The sequence below is a fragment of the Eleutherodactylus coqui genome, chromosome 2, assembly GCF_035609145.1.
Source record: "Eleutherodactylus coqui strain aEleCoq1 chromosome 2, aEleCoq1.hap1, whole genome shotgun sequence".
In the NCBI taxonomy this organism is placed as follows: domain Eukaryota; kingdom Metazoa; phylum Chordata; class Amphibia; order Anura; family Eleutherodactylidae; genus Eleutherodactylus; species Eleutherodactylus coqui.
In genome coordinates this window covers 10,222,523-10,242,630 of record NC_089838.1, presented here as the reverse complement: position 1 = coordinate 10,242,630, position 20,108 = coordinate 10,222,523, and the positions used below count along the sequence as shown (strand labels likewise).

General features: G+C 50.3%; 1 protein-coding gene across 8 annotated transcripts in view; it reads right to left on the bottom strand.

Moving 5' to 3' along the window:
- DGKI (diacylglycerol kinase iota) overlaps positions 1–20,108 on the bottom strand; it is a 249,655-nt gene that overhangs the window by 91,624 nt on the left and 137,923 nt on the right. For all 8 annotated transcript variants that reach the window (XM_066590336.1, XM_066590337.1, XM_066590339.1 and 5 more), the window contains exons 8-9: positions 16,835–16,951; positions 37–111 (exon numbers count right to left, since the gene is read on the bottom strand). In XM_066590336.1, coding sequence (XP_066446433.1) covers positions 37–111; positions 16,835–16,951 — 192 coding nt within the window. The remainder of the gene's footprint in view (positions 1–36; positions 112–16,834; positions 16,952–20,108) is intronic.

The window sequence follows — 20,108 nt, the reverse complement described above, 5'->3', positions numbered from 1 at the left end:
GGGGTAGACTCTATTGTGTCTTGCCTGCATCTTTACCTCAAAGCCTTTTTTACTGGCTTTCCTCTTGAACGACGTTCTCTTCTTCCGTCTACTGGAGTTTTTTGCATTGACCTGCAATGGAGCAGAGGACATTTAGATTACCGCACGTGTTCCCGCAGCGTCTCGTCAGGCACTTCGTGAAAACTAGACAAAAAAAAGTGCCACCTCCATGGTAGCCGTTTCCGGTTCTGCTATTTAGGGCTGCTTTAGCTCCTTGCATTGTAGCAGCAATGGATTGCAGAGGGATAGGGAGTTACTGAAATGACCCTCAAAGACCTGCAAATATACCGAAATCCATACAAAAAGGCATCTCATAGGAACGCGGTTCAAAAATGCTTATTTATGGTCAGGCTCAGCAATTGCTATAGTTTACGGGAGTCACAAACACATACTTATTTCTGCTGATGCAGGGTAGAAATTTATGGACCTTTCCCCCATGCTTTATACTGCAGCTCTTGCTTTTTCCGCTTGTAACGTGTCAAATGAAAATGATGTCACATATGTTGTATGCAGTGAAGGAGCCCAACCCGGCACAAGAGGTAAGAGTCTTATGGGGCATGTATCACTGGCAGTCTGGGGCATATCTGAGCCCAAGCCACTAGATGGGGGCATTTAAGGTTTAGGCACTTGGTGTATTTAGAATCATCGAGTAAGTGTCACATTCATTTAGGTGGGAATTCATGAAGTAGACTTTACGGCGTCGATTCTTTTCTCCAGCAGTGAGGTTCTCAGTTGGATTCAGGTAGGGAGAATGGGGGGGCAGTCAGTGGCATCAATGCCTACACACGCTTGCCACATAAGGCCGGGCACTGTCCTGCACCAGGAGAAACCAGGGCCCACCGGAGCAGCACTAGCTCTGACCACGGCTCTGAGGATTTTAACAGCAGTCAGGGTACTGTTGGCCATCACATGGAGGTTTGTGCGAGCCTACAAGGATATGCCACCCTGACCATCACTGACCCACCACAAACGTGGATGATTCTGCAGACACTTTCCACGTTCAGTGTGACACGTCTCTCATCTGTGAAGAGGACGGGGCGCCAATCGCAGATCTCACAATTTTAGTGAAAATGAAACCATTGAAATCAATAGTTTTGTTTTGTTTTTGATTGGCTGAGCACTCAGCCAACTAGCACAGCCCTTTCAGGAGGCGGGGATTTTTTAAATCCCCGCCTGCTGAAAGTGCTGGACAGCAGTGCCGGAAGCCAGCCGGAGGATGCGTCTGAGTGGCAGAAAGGTGAGTAAAATTTATTTTTCTTTTTATAACCAGTTAATGATGATTTTCAGGGAAGGGTTTATATTTCAAGCCCTTCCCTGAAAATCATGCTTTGGGGGTTGCCACAAGCCACTGCTTTCAATGGGACCGGCAGCAGCGGCGATCCCATTGAAAGCGATGGGATAGCATGGTAGACTTCTGCCGCAGCTGTGACAGCTGCGGCAGAAGTCTGTGATATACTCCCTATGTTTTCAATGGGGCTAGCGCTGGCCTCATGGAAAACACGGATGATATCCCGGCGTCTTTCTTGCGCTGCGAGGCGAGTGTTTACACCTGCTCTCGCAGCGCAAGGGAGAATAAAACGCCAGTGGGTGTCAGCCCTTAGTTAGCTATTTTCCCCTCTCCAATGTTTATACCAGTTTTAAAGGGTTGTATGAATGCCATGAACATTGTTCGAGTGCTGTACTCTACTTCTACCACCAGATGGCGAGCATGCTGCATTCTTCTCATCTATTCACTGAAGAGTATGGAACGGGTGGCACAAATACATAAAAAAAAGCTGTCAGTGACATCCCTCCCCTAGAAGTTGTCGGATGGAAAGAAACTTTCTCTCTGTGATTGTAAGCTTGATATAAGTAACTGATCACAATATCAGAGCAAAATGAGAATTTATTGACCCCTTGTAGGGAGGCTCTAGTATCCTGTTGTACCGCCTCTAGCTTGGATACAAGATGTGATGTGGACGGGCATGGAGGCTCTAGTACCCTGTTGTACCTCCTCTAGCTTGGATACAAGATGTGATACAGGCGGGCATGGAGGCTCTAGTACCCTGTTGTGCTGCCTGTAGCTTGGATACAAGATGTGATGCGGGTGGGCATGGAGGCTCTAGTACCCTGTTGTACCACCTCTAGCTTGGATACAAGATGTGATACAGGTGGCATGGAGGCTCTAGTACCCTGTTGTACCACCTCTAGCTTGGATACAAGACGTGATACAGGTGGGCATGGAGGCTCTAGTATCCTGTTGTACTGCCTCTAGCTTGGATACAAGACGTGATACAGGTGGGCATGGAGGCTCTAGTACCCTGTTGTACCACCTCTAGCTTGGATACAAGACGTGATACAGCTGGGCATGGAAGCTCTAGTATCCCGTTGTACTGCCTCTAGCTTGGATACAAGATGTGATACGGGCAGCATGGAGGCTCTAGTACCCTGTTGTACCGCCTCTAGCTTGGATACAAGATGTGATACAGGGGGGCATGGAGGCTCTAGTACCCTGTTGTACCGCCTCTAGCTTGGATACAAGATGTGATACGGGCAGGTTGGAGCCTCTAGTCTGAACTATCCTCTGTGAAGTACAAACATCAGTATTACAAGTCTGTCTCCTGCCCTGATATTTGCTACAATGTATCAGTCTGGAGATACATTTAGTTAGTATCTTTTCCTACCAGATATAAGATTCTGCTTTGAGAGGATATGGGCAGTGAGATGCCTTTTTATGCTGAATTAATATTAGGTTTATAGCTCCGTTAAACATGAAACCTGTCAGTGAGACCGGCCCCGATATGGTAGGACATCGTACAAACACCCTAAAGCCAAAGGGGTTAATCTAGACAGCCACTAAATAGCTTTCTGCAATACTAAACATAGGAATAAAAACATTATTTGATGCCCCTCCTGATAACTGTCAGAGCGCTTGCCCATGACCTGGGATTCATACTGAAATAACTGCAGCTGCCACTAGGAGGAGCTAACTACATACAGATCTGTACAGCTCCCACCGAGTCCAATACTAGCTGTACACAGTACATCTATATACAATTAGCTCCCCCTAGTGGGGGCCACAAGCAGATAGAATTCTATCATTTCTATAGACCCCATCTTATTTCTAGGCAGCTGAGGAGGAGGAACGGGGAGGCAGGGCTCACCTTATTTGCCCTCCCCTGACTACCACATCATTGGGGTATTTGGTGGGTATGATTCTGTACAAAACAGATGTCCTTACCTAAAGCGAGCTGGTCCGGGTGACAGGTTCCCATTAATAGCAGTGATAAGGAAACACGTGGCCAACTCATGCATACAGCCCATACAGGAGCATAAGGTCCGGTGACAAAGGCATGCGGGATCAAGAACCTCAAATCGGACACATCCATCGCCATCACTTCACTGCATATAGCATATAGGCTTTTTTAAGGAAGATGCCATTAAACGAGATATGAAGGGCTTTCCGTAAACTGATAGTAGGCTAATGGTTCCTCTAAGAAGAGTGTTGCAGCTGCAAGTCATAAATGTAGTGCCTGAAAGAGTTTTATAGCAACAGCGACAATGGGCATGAAACTAGATGTAAGGTCCATCTGTATGTTGTGCAAAGAATTTCTGTGGCTCTCTCAGGACCATTACTTTTCAGCTGGTGCTGTGTACACTGCGGGTAGGGTGAGCTGTCATCTCATTATCATCACACCTCTATTAGAAAGCTGGAGGCAGATAACAGAGGATATCACCACGGATAGCTGATGGTGGCACCTGAGCTGATGGTGGCACCTGAGCTGATGGTGGCACCTGAGCTCCTCCTCCTTCTCCCTGCACATCCCAGGGCATGCCCACGTCTGTGTTATCTGGCTCCAGCGTTATAATAGGGATGTCGTGGGCATGCTCTGTCACTGTGCAGGGAGGAGATGATCTATCACTGTTACATATTATTAATGGTAAAACCTGGGTTATTTGGCTCCAGCTTTAAACTAGAGGTTTTAGCATTAAGTAATGGTGTCAGTTCAGCTTCTCCTCTCCCTCCTCCCTGCACAGTGGCAGAGCATGGAGGTATATAACACTGATAGTAGATGACGGTGATACCTTACATCCTCCTCCATCTCTCTGCACATCCCACAGCATGCCCACAGCATCTCTATGATAAAGCTGGAGCCCAATAACACAGCTTCCAGTATTAATCATATGTAATGGTGATCGGCTCCTTCCTGTACAATGACAGAGCATGCCCACAGCATCCCTATCATAAAGCTGGAGCCAGATAACACAGGTGTCAGGTTGTACTGCTGGAACCCTGTAGGACAACAGATCCCAGCAACACAACCGGACAACAGGTTCCACTATTAATATGTAGTGGTGGAGAAAAAACCCGATAGAAGGAGAATTGATGTGTTTCAATCCTTCTTCTATCAGACTCGGGCTCGCTGGAGGGCAAGATGGCCGGACTCAGACTCACTGGAGGGCAAGATGGCCGGACTCAGACTCACTGGAGGGCAAGATGGCCGGACTCAGACTCACTGGAGGGCAAGATGGCCGGACTCAAGGCCCATTTACACTGGACAATTACCGATAAGACTTTGCTCATCGGCGATCGTTTTAGCGATAATTGGTGCCTGTAAATCGGGCTCTTTTTGCTGATCCTTAAAATCAAGTGAGCTTGATTTTAGCGATCAGTTTTAATCAGTCGTTCTCCAGGGGGGAGTGCTGATAGCATTGTTTTCCCCATGGAGAACAAAGGATCTGAGGTCAGCTAATAGCCTTGGGCTATTAGCCTGTGCTCAGGGAGGGCTTCATTAACATACATAATTAGTATTTAAGTAGCTGAGAAGCTACTTGAATACCAAATATTTTTTATGCAAAATAATCGCTCAAAGCTGTCACTCAAACTGCTGTTTGAGCGATCTTTGAGCTGTTATCTGCTTGTGTAAATGTGCCTTCAAACTCCCTGGAGGGCAAGATGGCCAGACTCAGACTCCCTGGAGGGCAAGACGGCCAAACTCAGACTCCCTGGAGGGCAAGATGGCCAGACTCAGACTCCCTGGAGGGCAAGATGGCCAGACTCAGACTCCCTGGAGGGCAAGATGGCCAGACTCAGACTCCCTGGAGGGCAAGATGGCCAGACTCAGACTCCCTGGAGGGCAAGATGGCCAGACTCAGACTCCCTGGAGGGCAAGATGGCCAGACTCAGACTCCCTGGAGGGCAAGATGGCCAGACTCAGACTCCCTGGAGGGCAAGATGGCCAGACTCAGACTCCCTGGAGGGCAAGATGGCCAGACTCAGACTCCCTGGAGGGCAAGATGGCCAGACTCAGACTCCCTGGAGGGCAAGATGGCCAGACTCAGACTCCCTAGAGGGCAAGATGGCCAGACTCAGACTCCCTAGAGGGCAAGATGGCCAGACTCAGACTCCCTAGAGGGCAAGATGGCCAGACTCAGACTCCCTAGAGGGCAAGATGGCCAGACTCAGACTCCCTAGAGGGCAAGATGGCCAGACTCAGACTCCCTAGAGGGCAAGATGGCCAGACTCAGACTCCCTAGAGGGCAAGATGGCCAGACTCAGACTCCCTAGAGGGCAAGATGGCCAGACTCAGACTCCCTAGAGGGCAAGATGGCCAGACTCAGACTCCCTAGAGGGCAAGATGGCCAGACTCAGACTCCCTAGAGGGCAAGATGGCCAGACTCAGACTCCCTAGAGGGCAAGATGGCCAGACTCAGACTCCCTAGAGGGCAAGATGGCCAGACTCAGACTCCCTAGAGGGCAAGATGGCCAGACTCAGACTCCCTAGAGGGCAAGATGGCCAGACTCAGACTCCCTAGAGGGCAAGATGGCCAGACTCAGACTCCCTAGAGGGCAAGATGGCCAGACTCAGACTCCCTAGAGGGCAAGATGGCCAGACTCAGACTCCCTAGAGGGCAAGATGGCCAGACTCAGACTCCCTAGAGGGCAAGATGGCCAGACTCAGACTCCCTAGAGGGCAAGATGGCCTGACTCAGACTCCCTAGAGGGCAAGATGGCCAGACTCAGACTCCCTAGAGGGCAAGATGGCCAGACTCAGACTCCCTAGAGGGCAAGATGGCCAGACTCAGACTCCCTAGAGGGCAAGATGGCCAGACTCAGACTCCCTAGAGGGCAAGATGGCCAGACTCACTGGAGGGCAAGATGGCCAGACTCCCTGGAGGGCAAGATGGCCAGACTCCCTGGAGGGCAAGATGGCCAGACTCACTGGAGGGCAAGATGGCCAGACTCACTGGAGGGCAAGATGGCCAGACTCACTGGAGGGCAAGATGGCCAGACTCACTGGAGGGCAAGATGGCCAGACTCACTGGAGGGCAAGATGGCCAGACTCACTGGAGGGCAAGATGGCCAGACTCACTGGAGGGCAAGATGGCCAGACTCGGACTCACGAATTTTAGCCATATAGTGCGGACAGAGTCACTAGAAAAATCTATAATGCTTGGACAGATCAGTGGCAAAAGAAGACCTGATCGCCAAAGAACACGATGGCCGATACTGTCAGAGCAGATACTGGCATGGATATCACACAACTGAAAGAAGCAGTTCAAAACCGAAAACCTGGAGGGAGGGAGCCTTTAGGGTTGCTCAGGGTCATGAACGACTAACAACAAGAGTGGTGACAATTCATCTTCTCCCCCCTTTCCCTGCACAGTGACAGAGCATGCCCACAACATCTCTAGTCTAAAGGTGGAAGCGGATAACATAGAATGTCACAGGTGATAGTAGGAGCTCATCGGAGATTATACATAGGTGATGGGGACAGATCAGCTCCTCCTCCCTCTCCCTGCGAAGTGACGCAGCATGCTCCCCTCTCCATAAATTCAAAAAGTGTTCATATCCTTTAAAATATACATCCTGAATATAGGAATAGCCTAATTTGGGTTTTTTATTTCCTTTTCCGGGTCTCTGGGTATTTGCTGGAAATGATCCCAGGACAGTTTACAATCATGTAATTGACTCCCGCGTTTAGATTCACTCCGCTATAAATATACGCTGACGGCTCACCGGGTGTGAAAACAAATATCACTACAGTTAGAAGCTATTAGCCCTGCGACCAGCACCGAGACTGGGAGCAGCTCCAGGCAATTAGCGGTGGGAAGGCACTTAAGTGTAATCGTCTATATTACTCTGAAGGGGATTAAAGGGGCTGCATGAGATTATGTCATAGGAGAACAGCAGGAGCCGATCTTCAACACGTCATTAACTGGGGGGTCCCATATTAAATGGCTGTGGATACCTGCCTAAAGGTGGCAAAGCGGCTCAGGAAATAAGGATGAGGAAGTCTTCTAACATAGCCTGCTTGTTCAGTGTCTGCACAGAGCTTGTAGTGACTCCACCAGCAGAATAGTGAGTGCAGCTCTGGAGTATAATACAGGATGTAACTCAGGATCAGTATAGGATAAGTAATGTATGTACACAGTGACTCCACCAGCAGAATAGTGAGTGCAGCTCTGGAGTATAATACATGATGTAACTCAGGATCAGTATAGAATAAGTAATGTATGTACACAGTGACTCCACCAGCAGAATAGTGAGTGCAGCTCTGGGGTATAATACAGGATGTAACTCGGGATCAGTACAGGATAAGTAATGTATGTACACAGTGACTCCACCAGCAGAATAGTGAGTGCAGCTCTGGAGTATAATACAGGATGTAACTCAGGGTCAGTACAGGATAAGTAATGTATGTACACAGTGACTCCACCAGCAGAATAGTGAGTGCAGCTCTGCAGTATAATACAAGATGTAACTCAGGGTCAGTACAGGATAAGTAATGTATGTACACAGTGACTCCACCAGCAGAATAGTGAGTGCAGCTCTGGAGTATAATACAAGATGTAACTCAGGATCCGTACAGGACGAGTAATGTATGTACACAGTGACTCCGCCAGCAGAATAGTGAGTGCAGCTCTGCAGTATAATACAAGATGTAACTCAGGGTCAGTACAGGATAAGTAATGTATGTACACAGTGACTCCACCAGCAGAATAGTGAGTGCAGCTCTGGAGTATAAATACAGGATGTAGTTCAGGATCAGTACAGGATAAGTAATGTATGTACACAGTGACTCCACCAGCAGAATAGTGAGTGCAGCTCTGGAGTATAAATACAGGATGTAGTTCAGGATCAGTACAGGATAAGTAATGTATGTACACAGTGACTCCACCAGCAGAATAGTGAGTGCATCTCTGGAGTAAGGCTGTGTGTTGGAGAGCTCTGCTGGTTCCAGGGTGTGGTCTGTTTCTTGGGTGGAGACCTTGCTGAGAGCCCAGGAACAAGTGCACGTTTCTGGGCTACATTTGCCATGGAGTGCCGTGCTTCCCCCCCTCGGCTTCGGTCGGGAGGGGGAAGGAATGAACCCCAGGAGGGGAGAGGATCCAGTCGGGGTGCAAGCAGTGTCACCCAGACTCCCCGAGAGGACATGGAGCACAGGAAGACCAGAAGCCAAACCAAAGGCAAGGTGAGTGCTGCAAAAGCACCTGCAAGTGTCAGCTGGGGAGAGCGCAAGAGGGGTGAGGCTGTGACTGCCATGGCGTCTCGGATAGCCACCAATATAAAAGACTTTGAGGAGGTTGGTAGGGAGCTGCAGAAACACCGCAGGGAACTGCAGACTGCCCTCAGCGACCTAGATAAAGCCCCACGGGGAAGAAAAAAGATTACAGCAGCAGAAAGAGTTAAATCCTGCAAGGAGGCTGTGGACTTTTACAAGGAGGAGAGATACAGGATACTCCAAGCCAGTGGCCCGTTTAAAGAAAAGCTCTTAAACGACGAGCGATTCTCCGGAATGGCGCACGCAAGCAGCGATAGCAGCTCAGACGAATCGGAGGACGCACAGGATGGGATGCCACTATGCTCTGGGGAGCAGCCGTCCCTACAGCAGAGGGGAACTGCAGGGAGCAGCATTCCTGCTGAGCAGGTTAGCCTGCCCCCCACATCGGAGGAGTCCAGCGCTGAGGACGCGGACGACGACAGCGACAGCAGCAGCGGTGAGGGGGCCCTCATCATGCAGCAAATCATGCTGCAGGAGTCCCCCGAAAGAATGCAGAACATGTATTTTGGTGACGACATGCCTGAAGGAACATCTGTGGGCAAAAAGAAAAGAGGAAAAAAGATGAAGACCACCGTGCAAGAGAGGTTTGTGTACGTCACCAAGCACTCCGGTCCGGCTGCAAAGTCAGATTGGGGTGCTAGCCCTGGTATACCCCTAGTCCCGGGCTCTGCAGTGGGTCCGGTGCAGGGGACTGGGGAAGAGAGGGTTAATGCGGCCCAAAACTCCATTTCTGCTTGTGCCAGTAGTGGGAATGGAGGCAATAAGGAGGCAGAGAAGGTCCGTGGGAAAGATGGAATGAGGGGTCGCGGCCAATCCGGAGGTGCTGGTGCTGATGGTTGCCCTCCAGTGGGAGGGGGGGCAGTCCGGCATCAGGTTCCACCAGTGGCGGCTTGGCTGTCCCTCCTGTGTCCCTAAAACGCCTGTCAGGTGTAGAGGGGGCGCAGTGGGTGGTGGCCAAGTCAGCCGATCCTCCCACCCATCATGATGGTAACGTCATAACAAATAAGCAGGTAAAAAGAACTGCAAGTCCCAGAATGGCCGGGAAAATGGACGGAGCTAGAGCTGCAGGAACAGCTCCTACAGAGCATAATGTTGGACTTAAGGCTAACTCTTTCAGTGCTGGTCTCCAGCCTCATCCAGCTGGAAAGTGTAACATTAAGAAAAAAGGTGAAGCAGGTCCTGGTCCAACAAAAGGAAAATGTATGAATGATGTGAATGGGACAACCGTTAGTGCTACCGCTGCCCCTGCTCCCGCTTCCGCTCCCGCAGAGGCTTCGGGAGCTCAGGATGCCCCCAATCCCCCGGGAGGTATGACATCGGCTGTACAGGAGGGTGGGGCTTCGGGTAGTAGTCAGGGGATGGGTCAGGATCCAGTCGCCCCTCCAGCGGCGACAACAGCTGGTAGAAGTTATGCCAGTGTCGCCGCTGGAGGGAGGGGGGATGCGTCCTCCTCGTCTTTGGGCTCTGGGGACGGCGTTTTGCAACAGCGCCTCCTGGAGGCCTTGAGGAGGGGGGAGAGCTCGATGAATGTAGGGGGCAGAGTTGTGGATTTGTCTCTCTGGGTGGAGAGACATGGTCTGGGTGCCTTCCGAGAACAAAGGGGGGAGACCGTCTGGTCCCTGCCGACAACCGGGCAGGACATTGGCCGTAGGAATGTGGCTCGTCTTCAGTGGAGAGGCAATGATGCATGCCCATCCAGGAGTAAGGTGGTGGAGCTTCTGCTGAAGATGGGTTTCAGGGCAAATGACATCTATGCCCTGATCCATCCTTACGGCACGTCTGAGTTCGACATCAGCTTTGCTCGCCCGGAGGGCCTGGAGCTCTTCTGGGGGAATTATGAGCTGATGAAGGACGAGCCCGGCTGGCGCGGTTTCGCTGCACAAGTGGTAACCCGCCAGACTGGAGTCAAGAGAGTGACCGTTTTGACTCGTAACGAGTCCCTCTCTTGTTATGATATCATGACTTGGATAAGTCGGTACGGAGAGGTGGTGGATATGCCCAATAAGAACCGGGACGAACACGGCATCTGGTCCGGAGCCTGGACGTTTATGGTGAGACTTAAGCGTTCAGGGAATTCGGTGGCCCACATACCATCCGCGGCCTTCCTTGGCAGGGATCGTATCTTGGCCTTCTACCAGGGGCAGCCGAAGCTCTGTCACAAGTGCGGCGACCCCACACATTTGAGTGCAGCCTGTAATGTCATCAAGTGCGCTCTGTGTGGCGAGGTAGGTCATCTTGCGGCATCTTGTACAGAGATTAGGTGTCACCTGTGTGGTGACCTCGGTCACCCTTTCAGTCGCTGTCCGCGCTCTTTCGCCAATGCGGTCAGGGCCCCAGCGGAGGAGAGCCATGAGGTTGCTTCTGCAGGGGAGGGGACCAGCAGAGGCGATGGAGCCCAGGAGCCAAGGAGGAACAAACATGCTGGGGCAGCCAAGCTAAGGCGCCAAGAGAAGCGCGGAAGGGGCAGGGAGCTGGTGGAAACCCAGGTGGCAGGTGGGTCAATGCTGGCCCCTGCTCCAGACGCAAATCATGTGGCTGAGGCTCCAGGGGACAGGGAGCTGAATGAGGAGGTCAGGAGGATCCAAAGGGAAGAGGACGCCACTTATTCAGATTCTTCCCACTATGAAAGTGTGGGTGAGGGCAAGGATGAGTGGCAAAAGAAAAAGCGCAAGCAGGGCTCCAAGAAAATGAAAAAAAGGGAAGGGAAATCTTCCCGTGCAACGGGCCAGGTGCAGGAAGGCAATCCAAACTCTCCTCTTGTTGGGCTCTCCAACAGGTACCAAGCTCTCTCGTCCTCGGAGGAGGCAGAGGTGTCCAGGACAAGCGTGGGGCCTACAGGGGGTGCTGAGCCTTCCTCTTGTGGGGGTTTGGTGACCTCCAGGGGGAGGGCTGGCCCAGAGCCCAGTGGCAAGGAGGACGAGGTTGAGGAGCCCCTTGCCATGGACCTTTCAGTGTCCAAGAAACGTGGCAAGGGGTCATCCTCAGACCCTGATGAGAAGGGGGGTGGGAAGAAGAAAGCCATCTAACTCGATCACCAATGATGGCGGCACCCACTCCGTTGACACTGGCATCCATTAATGTTGCCAGCATTAAATCTGATATGGCTAGATTTGCGGCCTTTGATTTTTTCGGCCGCGTTGAAGCCGACATTTTGTTTTTGCAAGAGACCAGGCTGCCAAATTTGGCAGCTGTGCATAAGGCAAGGAGGGAATGGAGGTCTGGTCCATCTTACTGGTCTCTTGCGGCCGAGCCATATAGCGGAGTGGCGGTACTTTTTACCGCAGCGGTTGAATGCCGACGGGTTATCGAGTTAGAAATAGGGAGGTGCCTGATCCTGGATGTTCTCATGAAGGGACAAGAGCTTCGGCTAATCAACATCTACGGTCCCCAAACCAAGCGGGACCGCAAGGATCTCTTTATGAGGATCAAGCCGTACCTTTTTACCAGTCGGCAGGTGATCTTTGGGGGTGACTTTAACGCAGTCACGAGGACCCGTGACAGGGGAGGCTCCCTAGGCAAGCTGACTTATGATAGCGTCGCGCTTAATAGCATAGCTAGCGAAGCTCGCCTGGTGGATGTCCACATCCGGCACACCCCAGGCCACGCGGGTTTCACCTATTATAGAGGCGAGTGCAGGTCTAGAATAGACAGGTTTTATTTGAAGGAGGAAGCCATCTCTTCACCAGTATCTGTTATTGAGGTGGAATTCTCTGACCACTGTCTGATTTTGTTTTCCCTGAATGTTGCAGAGACCCCCCGGATGGGTAGAGGCTTATGGAGGCTGAATTCATCACTCCTGGAGGAAGCAGAGATAAGACAGTCCTTTGAGGATTTTCTGCAGAGCCAGGTACCATTACTGGATCTTTGTAGCAGTAAGTCAGAGTGGTGGGAGATGTTCAAGATCAGGGCGGCGAGGTTCTTCCGCCAGCTCTCTAGCCTCAGGAGCCTGAGTAAGTACCGTCTTTATCAGGGCCTGAGGAGGAAACTCGAACATCTCGTCTCGACTGGAGGTAGCCGCGAGGAGATCTCCAGAGTGAAGTCTTTGCTCAAAGGGTGCCAGTATAATAGGCACGCATCTTTGGTTTTTGAGAGGGACTTCGGGAAGTACCACTCACCTGACCCTTACAGAAACTGCAAGATGTCAGTGAATCGTAAAGTTGTCACGGGACTGATCGACGGTACGGGATCTCTGAACAGGTCCAGATCAGGGATTCTGGAAGTCATCAGATCCTTCTACTCGCACCTTTTGAGAAAGAGGGATCTAGATCGAGATGTGATGTCGGCTTTCCTGGCTGAAGCTGTTCCTGAGCCAGGGGATGACATCTCCCTTAATGTTTTGACAGAGGAGATCAACATAGAGGAAGTTAAACTGGCGATTGATGGGCTTGCGCTCAAAAAATCGCCAGGACCGGATGGCTTAACATCTGAGTACTATAAGACCTTTAAGGACCTCTTGAGTCCCCTCTTGACTGAGGTTTTCAATGAGTGTCTTTCCTCGGACACTCTCCCAAAGTCAATGAGGAGGTCGGCTTTGATCCTTCTGTCAAAGGGTAAAGACTCGAGCCGTATTGAGAACTGGCGTCCCATAGCGCTTCTCAATACGGACAGGAAGGTTCTGGCAAAAGTGCTGTTTAATCGGCTGGTCAAGTTTGCACCCCGGCTCCTCTCGGGCGCCCAGCATTGCTCTGTTCCAGGCCGTAGCACCTTTAGTGCTGTTCTAGGTGTCCGGGAGGCAGTGGAGCAGGGTAGGGCTGGTCACTGGGAGGGGTACCTGCTGTCCTTGGATCAGGCCAAAGCGTTTGATCGGGTTAATCACGAGTACCTCTGGTCTGTTCTTCTGAGATATGGCCTGCCAGTGGGGTTTGTCAATTGGCTCAAGACATTGTACGTAGGGGCTGAGACTTTCCCGCTAGTGAACGGTTGGGTCGGCCACCCATTTGAGGTTGGGTCTGGCGTCCGTCAGGGTTGTCCTCTGAGCCCCTTGCTGTACGTGTTTGCCATTGATCCTTTCCTTAGGATGATTGATGGTGGGCCTATGGCGGGGGTCGGGATGGATCGGACGGTGCCGGAGGCCGCCCTCAGGGTGGCAGCGTACGCTGATGACGTCACCGTCTTTGTGTCCTCGAGGGGGGAGGCAGAGTACGTGATGGCAGAGGTGGATCGCTACTCGGAAGCATCCGGGTCCGGCATCAACTGGGATAAGTGCGAAAGTCTCTGGTTAGGAAGGGGAGATCCTACATTTAGTCTCCCGGACACCCTTCCAGTGCCCCCGGACTCGGCTAAAGTTCTCGGCATCAAATTTGGCCGGGGAGATTACCCCATGCAAAATTGGGTGGTCAGGCTCGATGGTGCCACTCAGAAGGTGGCCCAGTGGAAGGGTTGGTCTTTGACCCTTCGGGAAAGGGTTAACCTGATCAAAACATACCTGCTCCCTTTATTCATCTACCTGGGAAGCGTATGCATTTTGCCAGAACCTCTCTGGACCCGGGTCTACAACCTGTTCTTCCTAATGTTGTGGGGGAACAGGTTGAACCTAATTAGGAGAGATGTCACGTACCGCACGAGGAGACTAGGGGGGTTATCTATGGTCAACCCCGTGGTGTTTCTCGTAAACACCTTTGTAAGGATCAATATAGGCAACCTCTGGCAAGAGAGGGCTCCTCCGTGGGTATTCTCCTGTTGGGGATGGCTTCGGCCTTTCTTCCAGGAATGGGAGACAGGAGGGCGAGTGAAGGATCTTCGCACGCCGCACGGGCATCTTCCGGCTTACGCTACCGTGGTTCTGAAGATGATACGCCGGTGGGGTCTGGGGATGTGGGAGATCAGAACTCTGTCGAGGAAACTCCTCGATAAGAGGGTTCTGTTGACCCATTTCCAGAAGCCCCTGGCGCTCAAGGACTGCCCAAGTCGGGACCTGGAGGGAGGGTTACGTTTATTGAATTCTGACAGGATCCCCTTGAAGTTTTGGGACTTGACTTGGCGCTGTTTCCACGGGAGACTGTATGTAAGGGGCAACTTGAAGAGCAGGCCACTGGTGGATAGGGGTTGCCCCCGCCAGGAGTGCAGCAACGTACTGGAAAGCATGGAGCATTTCCTGCTGCAGTGTCCCTTTAATACAGAGGTGTACAAACGGGTGGGAGCCTCCATTGGTTGGCCCAGGTTGGCACGCCTCTCGTATGCGGAATGGGTCTATGGGGCATTCGGGGACCTTGGTGGCAGGGACCGGTGCACTTTATTCTTAGTCAGCCTAGTGGTCAGGTTTCACATTTGGAACGCACGGTGTCTAGTTTCGACGGAAGAGAAAATCCTCCCCGTGGATGAGGTGAATAGAAACATCCTTGGTGACCTGGTGAAGGTGCGCTCTCTGGAGTATGAGAGGTTGGGCACGACTAAGGCCTCTCTCCTATGGAGAGGGTTTGTATTTCGTTAGGGACAGTCTTCTTATTGTTAGGGTCTTTGTAGGGACAGAATAGGGAGAGGTAGGGACAGTTTCTCTGAGGGTAAGTTTTAGGGAAGGAGTAGGGACATTGTAGGGACAGATTAACTATAGGGATAGTGTTTCTCTATTTGGTCGGTGCCCGGCTTATCATATCCAGTCCTGGTGGAGGGCTGAGTGTGACACTAGTAGAGTTTTTGTTTTCGGTCAAAGATCAGGTATGTACGGCTGCAGGTAACTGAACCTTAGGCTTTCGGGTATTAATATGTAGTGTTGGTTTGTAGTTGTGTTGTATAAGATATGTTATATGTTTTGTTTTGTATATAGGGCTAGGGGTTATAGATAGGTTGGGTGGGGGTTTATTGGGGGGAGGGGGGGGGGATTTATGCCTCAGCCGTAGCTTGACACGTCCCGGACAATGAACACTGGGCACGGACTGTTGGTGCGGGCGTGGCCCTCAGGCTGCGGCGGGCAGGGTGTGTGTATGCGGTGCAGCTCGGCTCGTCCTGGACATAGACATTGAGCACGGACTTGGGATGCAGGCGTGGCTCCCAGGCTGCACCGTAGGGGGTTGTTTGGGGTGTGTGGTGGTTTGGTCTGGATATAGGGTTAGTTTAGGATTATGTAAGGTTTTATTCTTTAGGTGGTGGGCATTTAAAAAAAAAAAAAAAGGTATTGCGTTGTTCTTATTATTATTACTTTTGTTATTGTTTGCATTATTTTTATTATATAATTGCTTCGGTTATTAGTCGTTTTCTTTCTTCTTTTTTGGGATCTCAGGCTGGATCCTGTGAGTTAAGGATGTTTTCTTACATGTGTTATATGTAGTATGTAGCGTATATGTATTGGTGAGGATGAGTGAGTGTAGTTTTGGAGTGCAGGTTGGTGTAGTGCGCTGTGTGTATTGTTTGGACCAGATGGACCTTTTGCTTTTGTTCCTTTGTCCTGACGTAAGGCAAAGTACAGATAATACAAGTGATAATTTGGTTTTGTTTTATGTTTGTCTTATGCCAAGTGAGCGATATTTATGTTCTGTTTATTGTTATGTTTTTCACTTTTATAATAAAAAAGATCTACAGGATGTAACTCAGGATCAGTACAGGATAAGTAATGTATGTACACAGTGACTCCACCAGCAGAATAGTGAGTGCAGCTCTGGGGTATAATACAGCATGTAACTCAGGATCAGTACAGGATAAGTAATGTATGTACACAGTGACTCCACCAGCACAATAGTGAGTGCAGCTCTGGAGTATGATACAGGATGTAGTTCAGGATCAGTAGCGGAAAGGTAAAGTAATATATCTACAAAGTGACTCGACATTTTATTACATCCACATGTAAAAATGGTGAGCGTAAACTTTAACACTGCAAGCTTTGGGGGTGCAAGATCCATCAACCATGTGGAAGGTGAACAGGACACCTACACATGCAGAAGACAAGCTCTGGATTCTGTAGTTGTACATGCTGACTGTTTCCCATACACGCACAGACACACTGCAACATGATGCAACATTACCAGTGTCATAAGGATAGGAGGGGACCTCTACAAAGAAGTGACACATATTTCCACTGCACCTCAATTACATGGCATCAAACAAGTTAGCAAGGTCAAGGGATTTGTTACCCACAATGCAACACTAACAGAACCACGTCACCAGAATAGAAAGGGTATAGGGTCATTCCCACAGGGAGTCATGCATTTTTTTGACACTCAGGTCGTACATACGGGTGCTGTCCTGGGCAATATCAGGGCAGACTGGCCGGGAGCAGGTGGAAAGACCCTCACAGACAATAAGTAACATGCAGTTACCTGAGGTTTCTTCACCTTAATGATCCAGCTTGGAGGGACTATGACGGCAGCATGGGCTCCCAGGGAGCAGGGCTCCTCGATGTGATGTAACAGGAAGCAGGTGACCTTATTGTGAAACTGGATGGAAAGACACAAGGAAAGACAGACAGGTTACAGAAGACTGCTTCTCTGGTGCCCCCTACAGGAGGAGAGATAGTTTGTAAACTTTTTTTTTCCCCCCCGGGAAGCTTTGGCATAACTTTCTACAGCGACTGGATCTCCGTACCTTCCAAAAGCCAGTTGTAAAATAAAAGTTAGCGATCTAATCCGTTAATTACACGGGCTTTTTTTGTTTCTTAACCATTTTTTCCTTTTTCCTCCCCACTTTCAAACTTTGATGACTCTTCTATTTGATCAGCTGGGTTTTCACGCCCGGCCGATATACGCTGCCCCTCTCTGCAGGGAGACGAGTCGGGAGCAGTGCACTGAGCTCCCGCCTCCTCTCCGCCCCTTGCCATTATTTGCAATGTGAGGGGGCGGGACTTAGCGCCGCCCCCGTTCCATCCCTCCCATTGCAAACAGTGGCGAGCGGCAGAGAGAGGGCGGAGAGGGGGCGGGAGCTCAGTGCACTGCTCCAGGCTTGTTCCGCTCCTCCCCATGCAGAAAGGGACACCGTATATTGTCTGGGCGTGAAAACCTGGCGATATACGCACATCTGATTAAGCCCTAACCTTAATTTTTTTTTAGTATAGTTGTATGAGGGATTGTTTTTAGCGACATGGTGTTTATGTGACTTTTTGATTGCTTTTTATTGCACTTTTTGTACTTCTGAGCCCGCGCCATCCATAGGGCATAAATGTGCGACCATTCGCAGAAACTGCTTCCCAGCCAGGGCGTACAGTTATGTCCTGGGCGGAAAGGGGTTAACGCAGATTTGTCAGCTCTGCGGACATGTTTGTTGAAGTACATGATGCATTCTTCATGAAACAACATTTTTTTTACTCTTTTACACCTCCTGGAAATATATGAATTGATTTGAAAATTGGGCATTACCATTCCCCTTGTCAGTGGGGCATTTGCCTAGACATTCAGACGCTGTCCAATCAGGGCAGACTGTGCAAGGACACACCCTATTGACAAGGGGAATGGTAACGCCCAATTGGAAATTTCATCCATAGATTTCCAGGCGGAATAACAGAAGAACAACACAAAGCTGGGTTCAAAGTAAAGAAAGTCCAGTAATGGCTTTGTGTCGAAGGAACATTATGAACACTTATGAGAACTAATGGTGGCAGAAAATTATATAACATTACTGAACGTGCAGCAAAGTAAATGGGTACATTTTGGGCGATAAAGTGGCATTAGGTGCGGCAGGCCTGGCACCGGCTATATATAGACCCCAGAGTTACAATGAGATTTGTCTGAGCACAGAGGCACAATACTCACTAATTACAGAGCGGCAGCGCTGTGTGGGTACACTCAAGGCTTTACATGACTAATAGCTGACTGCAGAACACAGAGACTATCATTACGCGGCATGGCCTACGTTAATTCCTGGGTATATAGCGTACCCGCTCTCCGCGCACCGTCTGGAAGACACAGGCTTTCTATGCTCTGCACCGTGGAACAGATATGATACTAATCTCTTTAGGTTGTATGAAGGATCCTGAAAACAACGGAGGCGTGGGGGATGCAGAAGAACTGGTGAAAGGGTTAAGTGTAGGAGAGCCCCTAAAAGGTGCCCTCCACATTAGTTCCACTCCGTCTCCCCCACGGGTGACTGACTGTACCTCTGTGGTGCATGCTGATAGGTAATATCTTATGTGGCCTCAATATTCCTGAAAGTAGGCAGCAAAAACTGCCATAACATCAATGCCCCCAATACAGCCTCAAACGTGTGTGCTGCCTCCTGGTGCCTGCATAGAAGCCTCTTTGTAGCGCAGGTCCCAGATCCTATCTTTAGCATTGGCATCAGGTTCCTCCTTCAGTACCTGCCCTAGGTGTTCACTTTAGTGCCTGCCTCAGGTGCCCTTGTGAGTGCCTACTCCAGGTTCCCTATTTGGAGCCTGCTGCAGGTGCTCCTTTTACTGCTTACCTATAGTGCCCCATTTAGTGCTACCGCACGTATCTGATTCAAGTGTCCTCACCTAATGCCAGTTACCCTATCATTGCCTACACCAGGTGCCCTTTTTAGCATCTGCCCAAGATGCCTTCTTTAGGCATGCTTCCTTAAAGGGATTGTCCAGTTGTGATTTACTGATGGCCTATCCTCAAGATAAGTCATCAGTAGTAGATTGGCAGGGGTCTGTTGCCTGGCCACCACAGTAAGAACAGAGCTGTCAGCTTCCTGCAGAAATCAGCTCAGTGTAGGAATGCATGGGCCAGTGAACTGCTGATTAGTAGGGATCCCGGACGGCACACTTCCGCTGATCTACTATTATTTTAAATAATTGGGAACTTTGCCTGCAATACCGAGCCTGGCCGGTATTAACATCTTCACCAACACCTCTGCCCTATTCAGCAATTCCAGCAAACTGATAGGTTCTGATTCACAATTCCAGCAACGTGATTGGTGATTAGGGCAGAAGTGTTGATGAAGATGTTAATATGCACGGGGGGAGGAGAACAGAGGGAGGGAGTTTAGCAGCCACACTGCTAAACTCCCTACCACCTGCAGCCGCTGCAATGGGCTCCCATAGGAGCCCATGCATCGGCCAACGTATTCCGGCCCAAAAGATAGTTCCAGGACTATCTTTTGGGCCCGACGTAAAAACGCCCGGCGCTATATTGGGCTGGCCGGGTGCTTTAACGTCTCAGGAGTACGGCCATGTGATCTGATGGATTAGAATCCAGTACATCAGATCACAGCGCATATCAGCCGGCCATGAAAACGGACGGCTGATATACGCTCGTGGGAAAGAAGCCTTAAGGGCATATATGTACGCCCAACAGGTGCAGGGTTTGTATGGAGTGAGATCGAAAGCCAATACGGCTCCATATACAGAGTGTTCTGGCTGTCATTGACAGAGGGCCCCGCTCACAACAGCTGCAATTAGTGCGAACGCTGATTGCGACTGTTAACCCTTTAAATGCCCCTATCAGCATTCTGAGGACAATGAGATTATGAGCCGCTGTTTGGTTGTCAAGGCAGATAAGAGCTTTCTGAAGACCCTCAGGACTGTCATGTATTTCTGTCTACTGGGACCAGGTGTGGCTTTTTTTAATAGAATGCCTGCGGAAATACCATCTACTGCAATAATGAAGTATTGCAGTATATGGTATGAGCGATCACAAG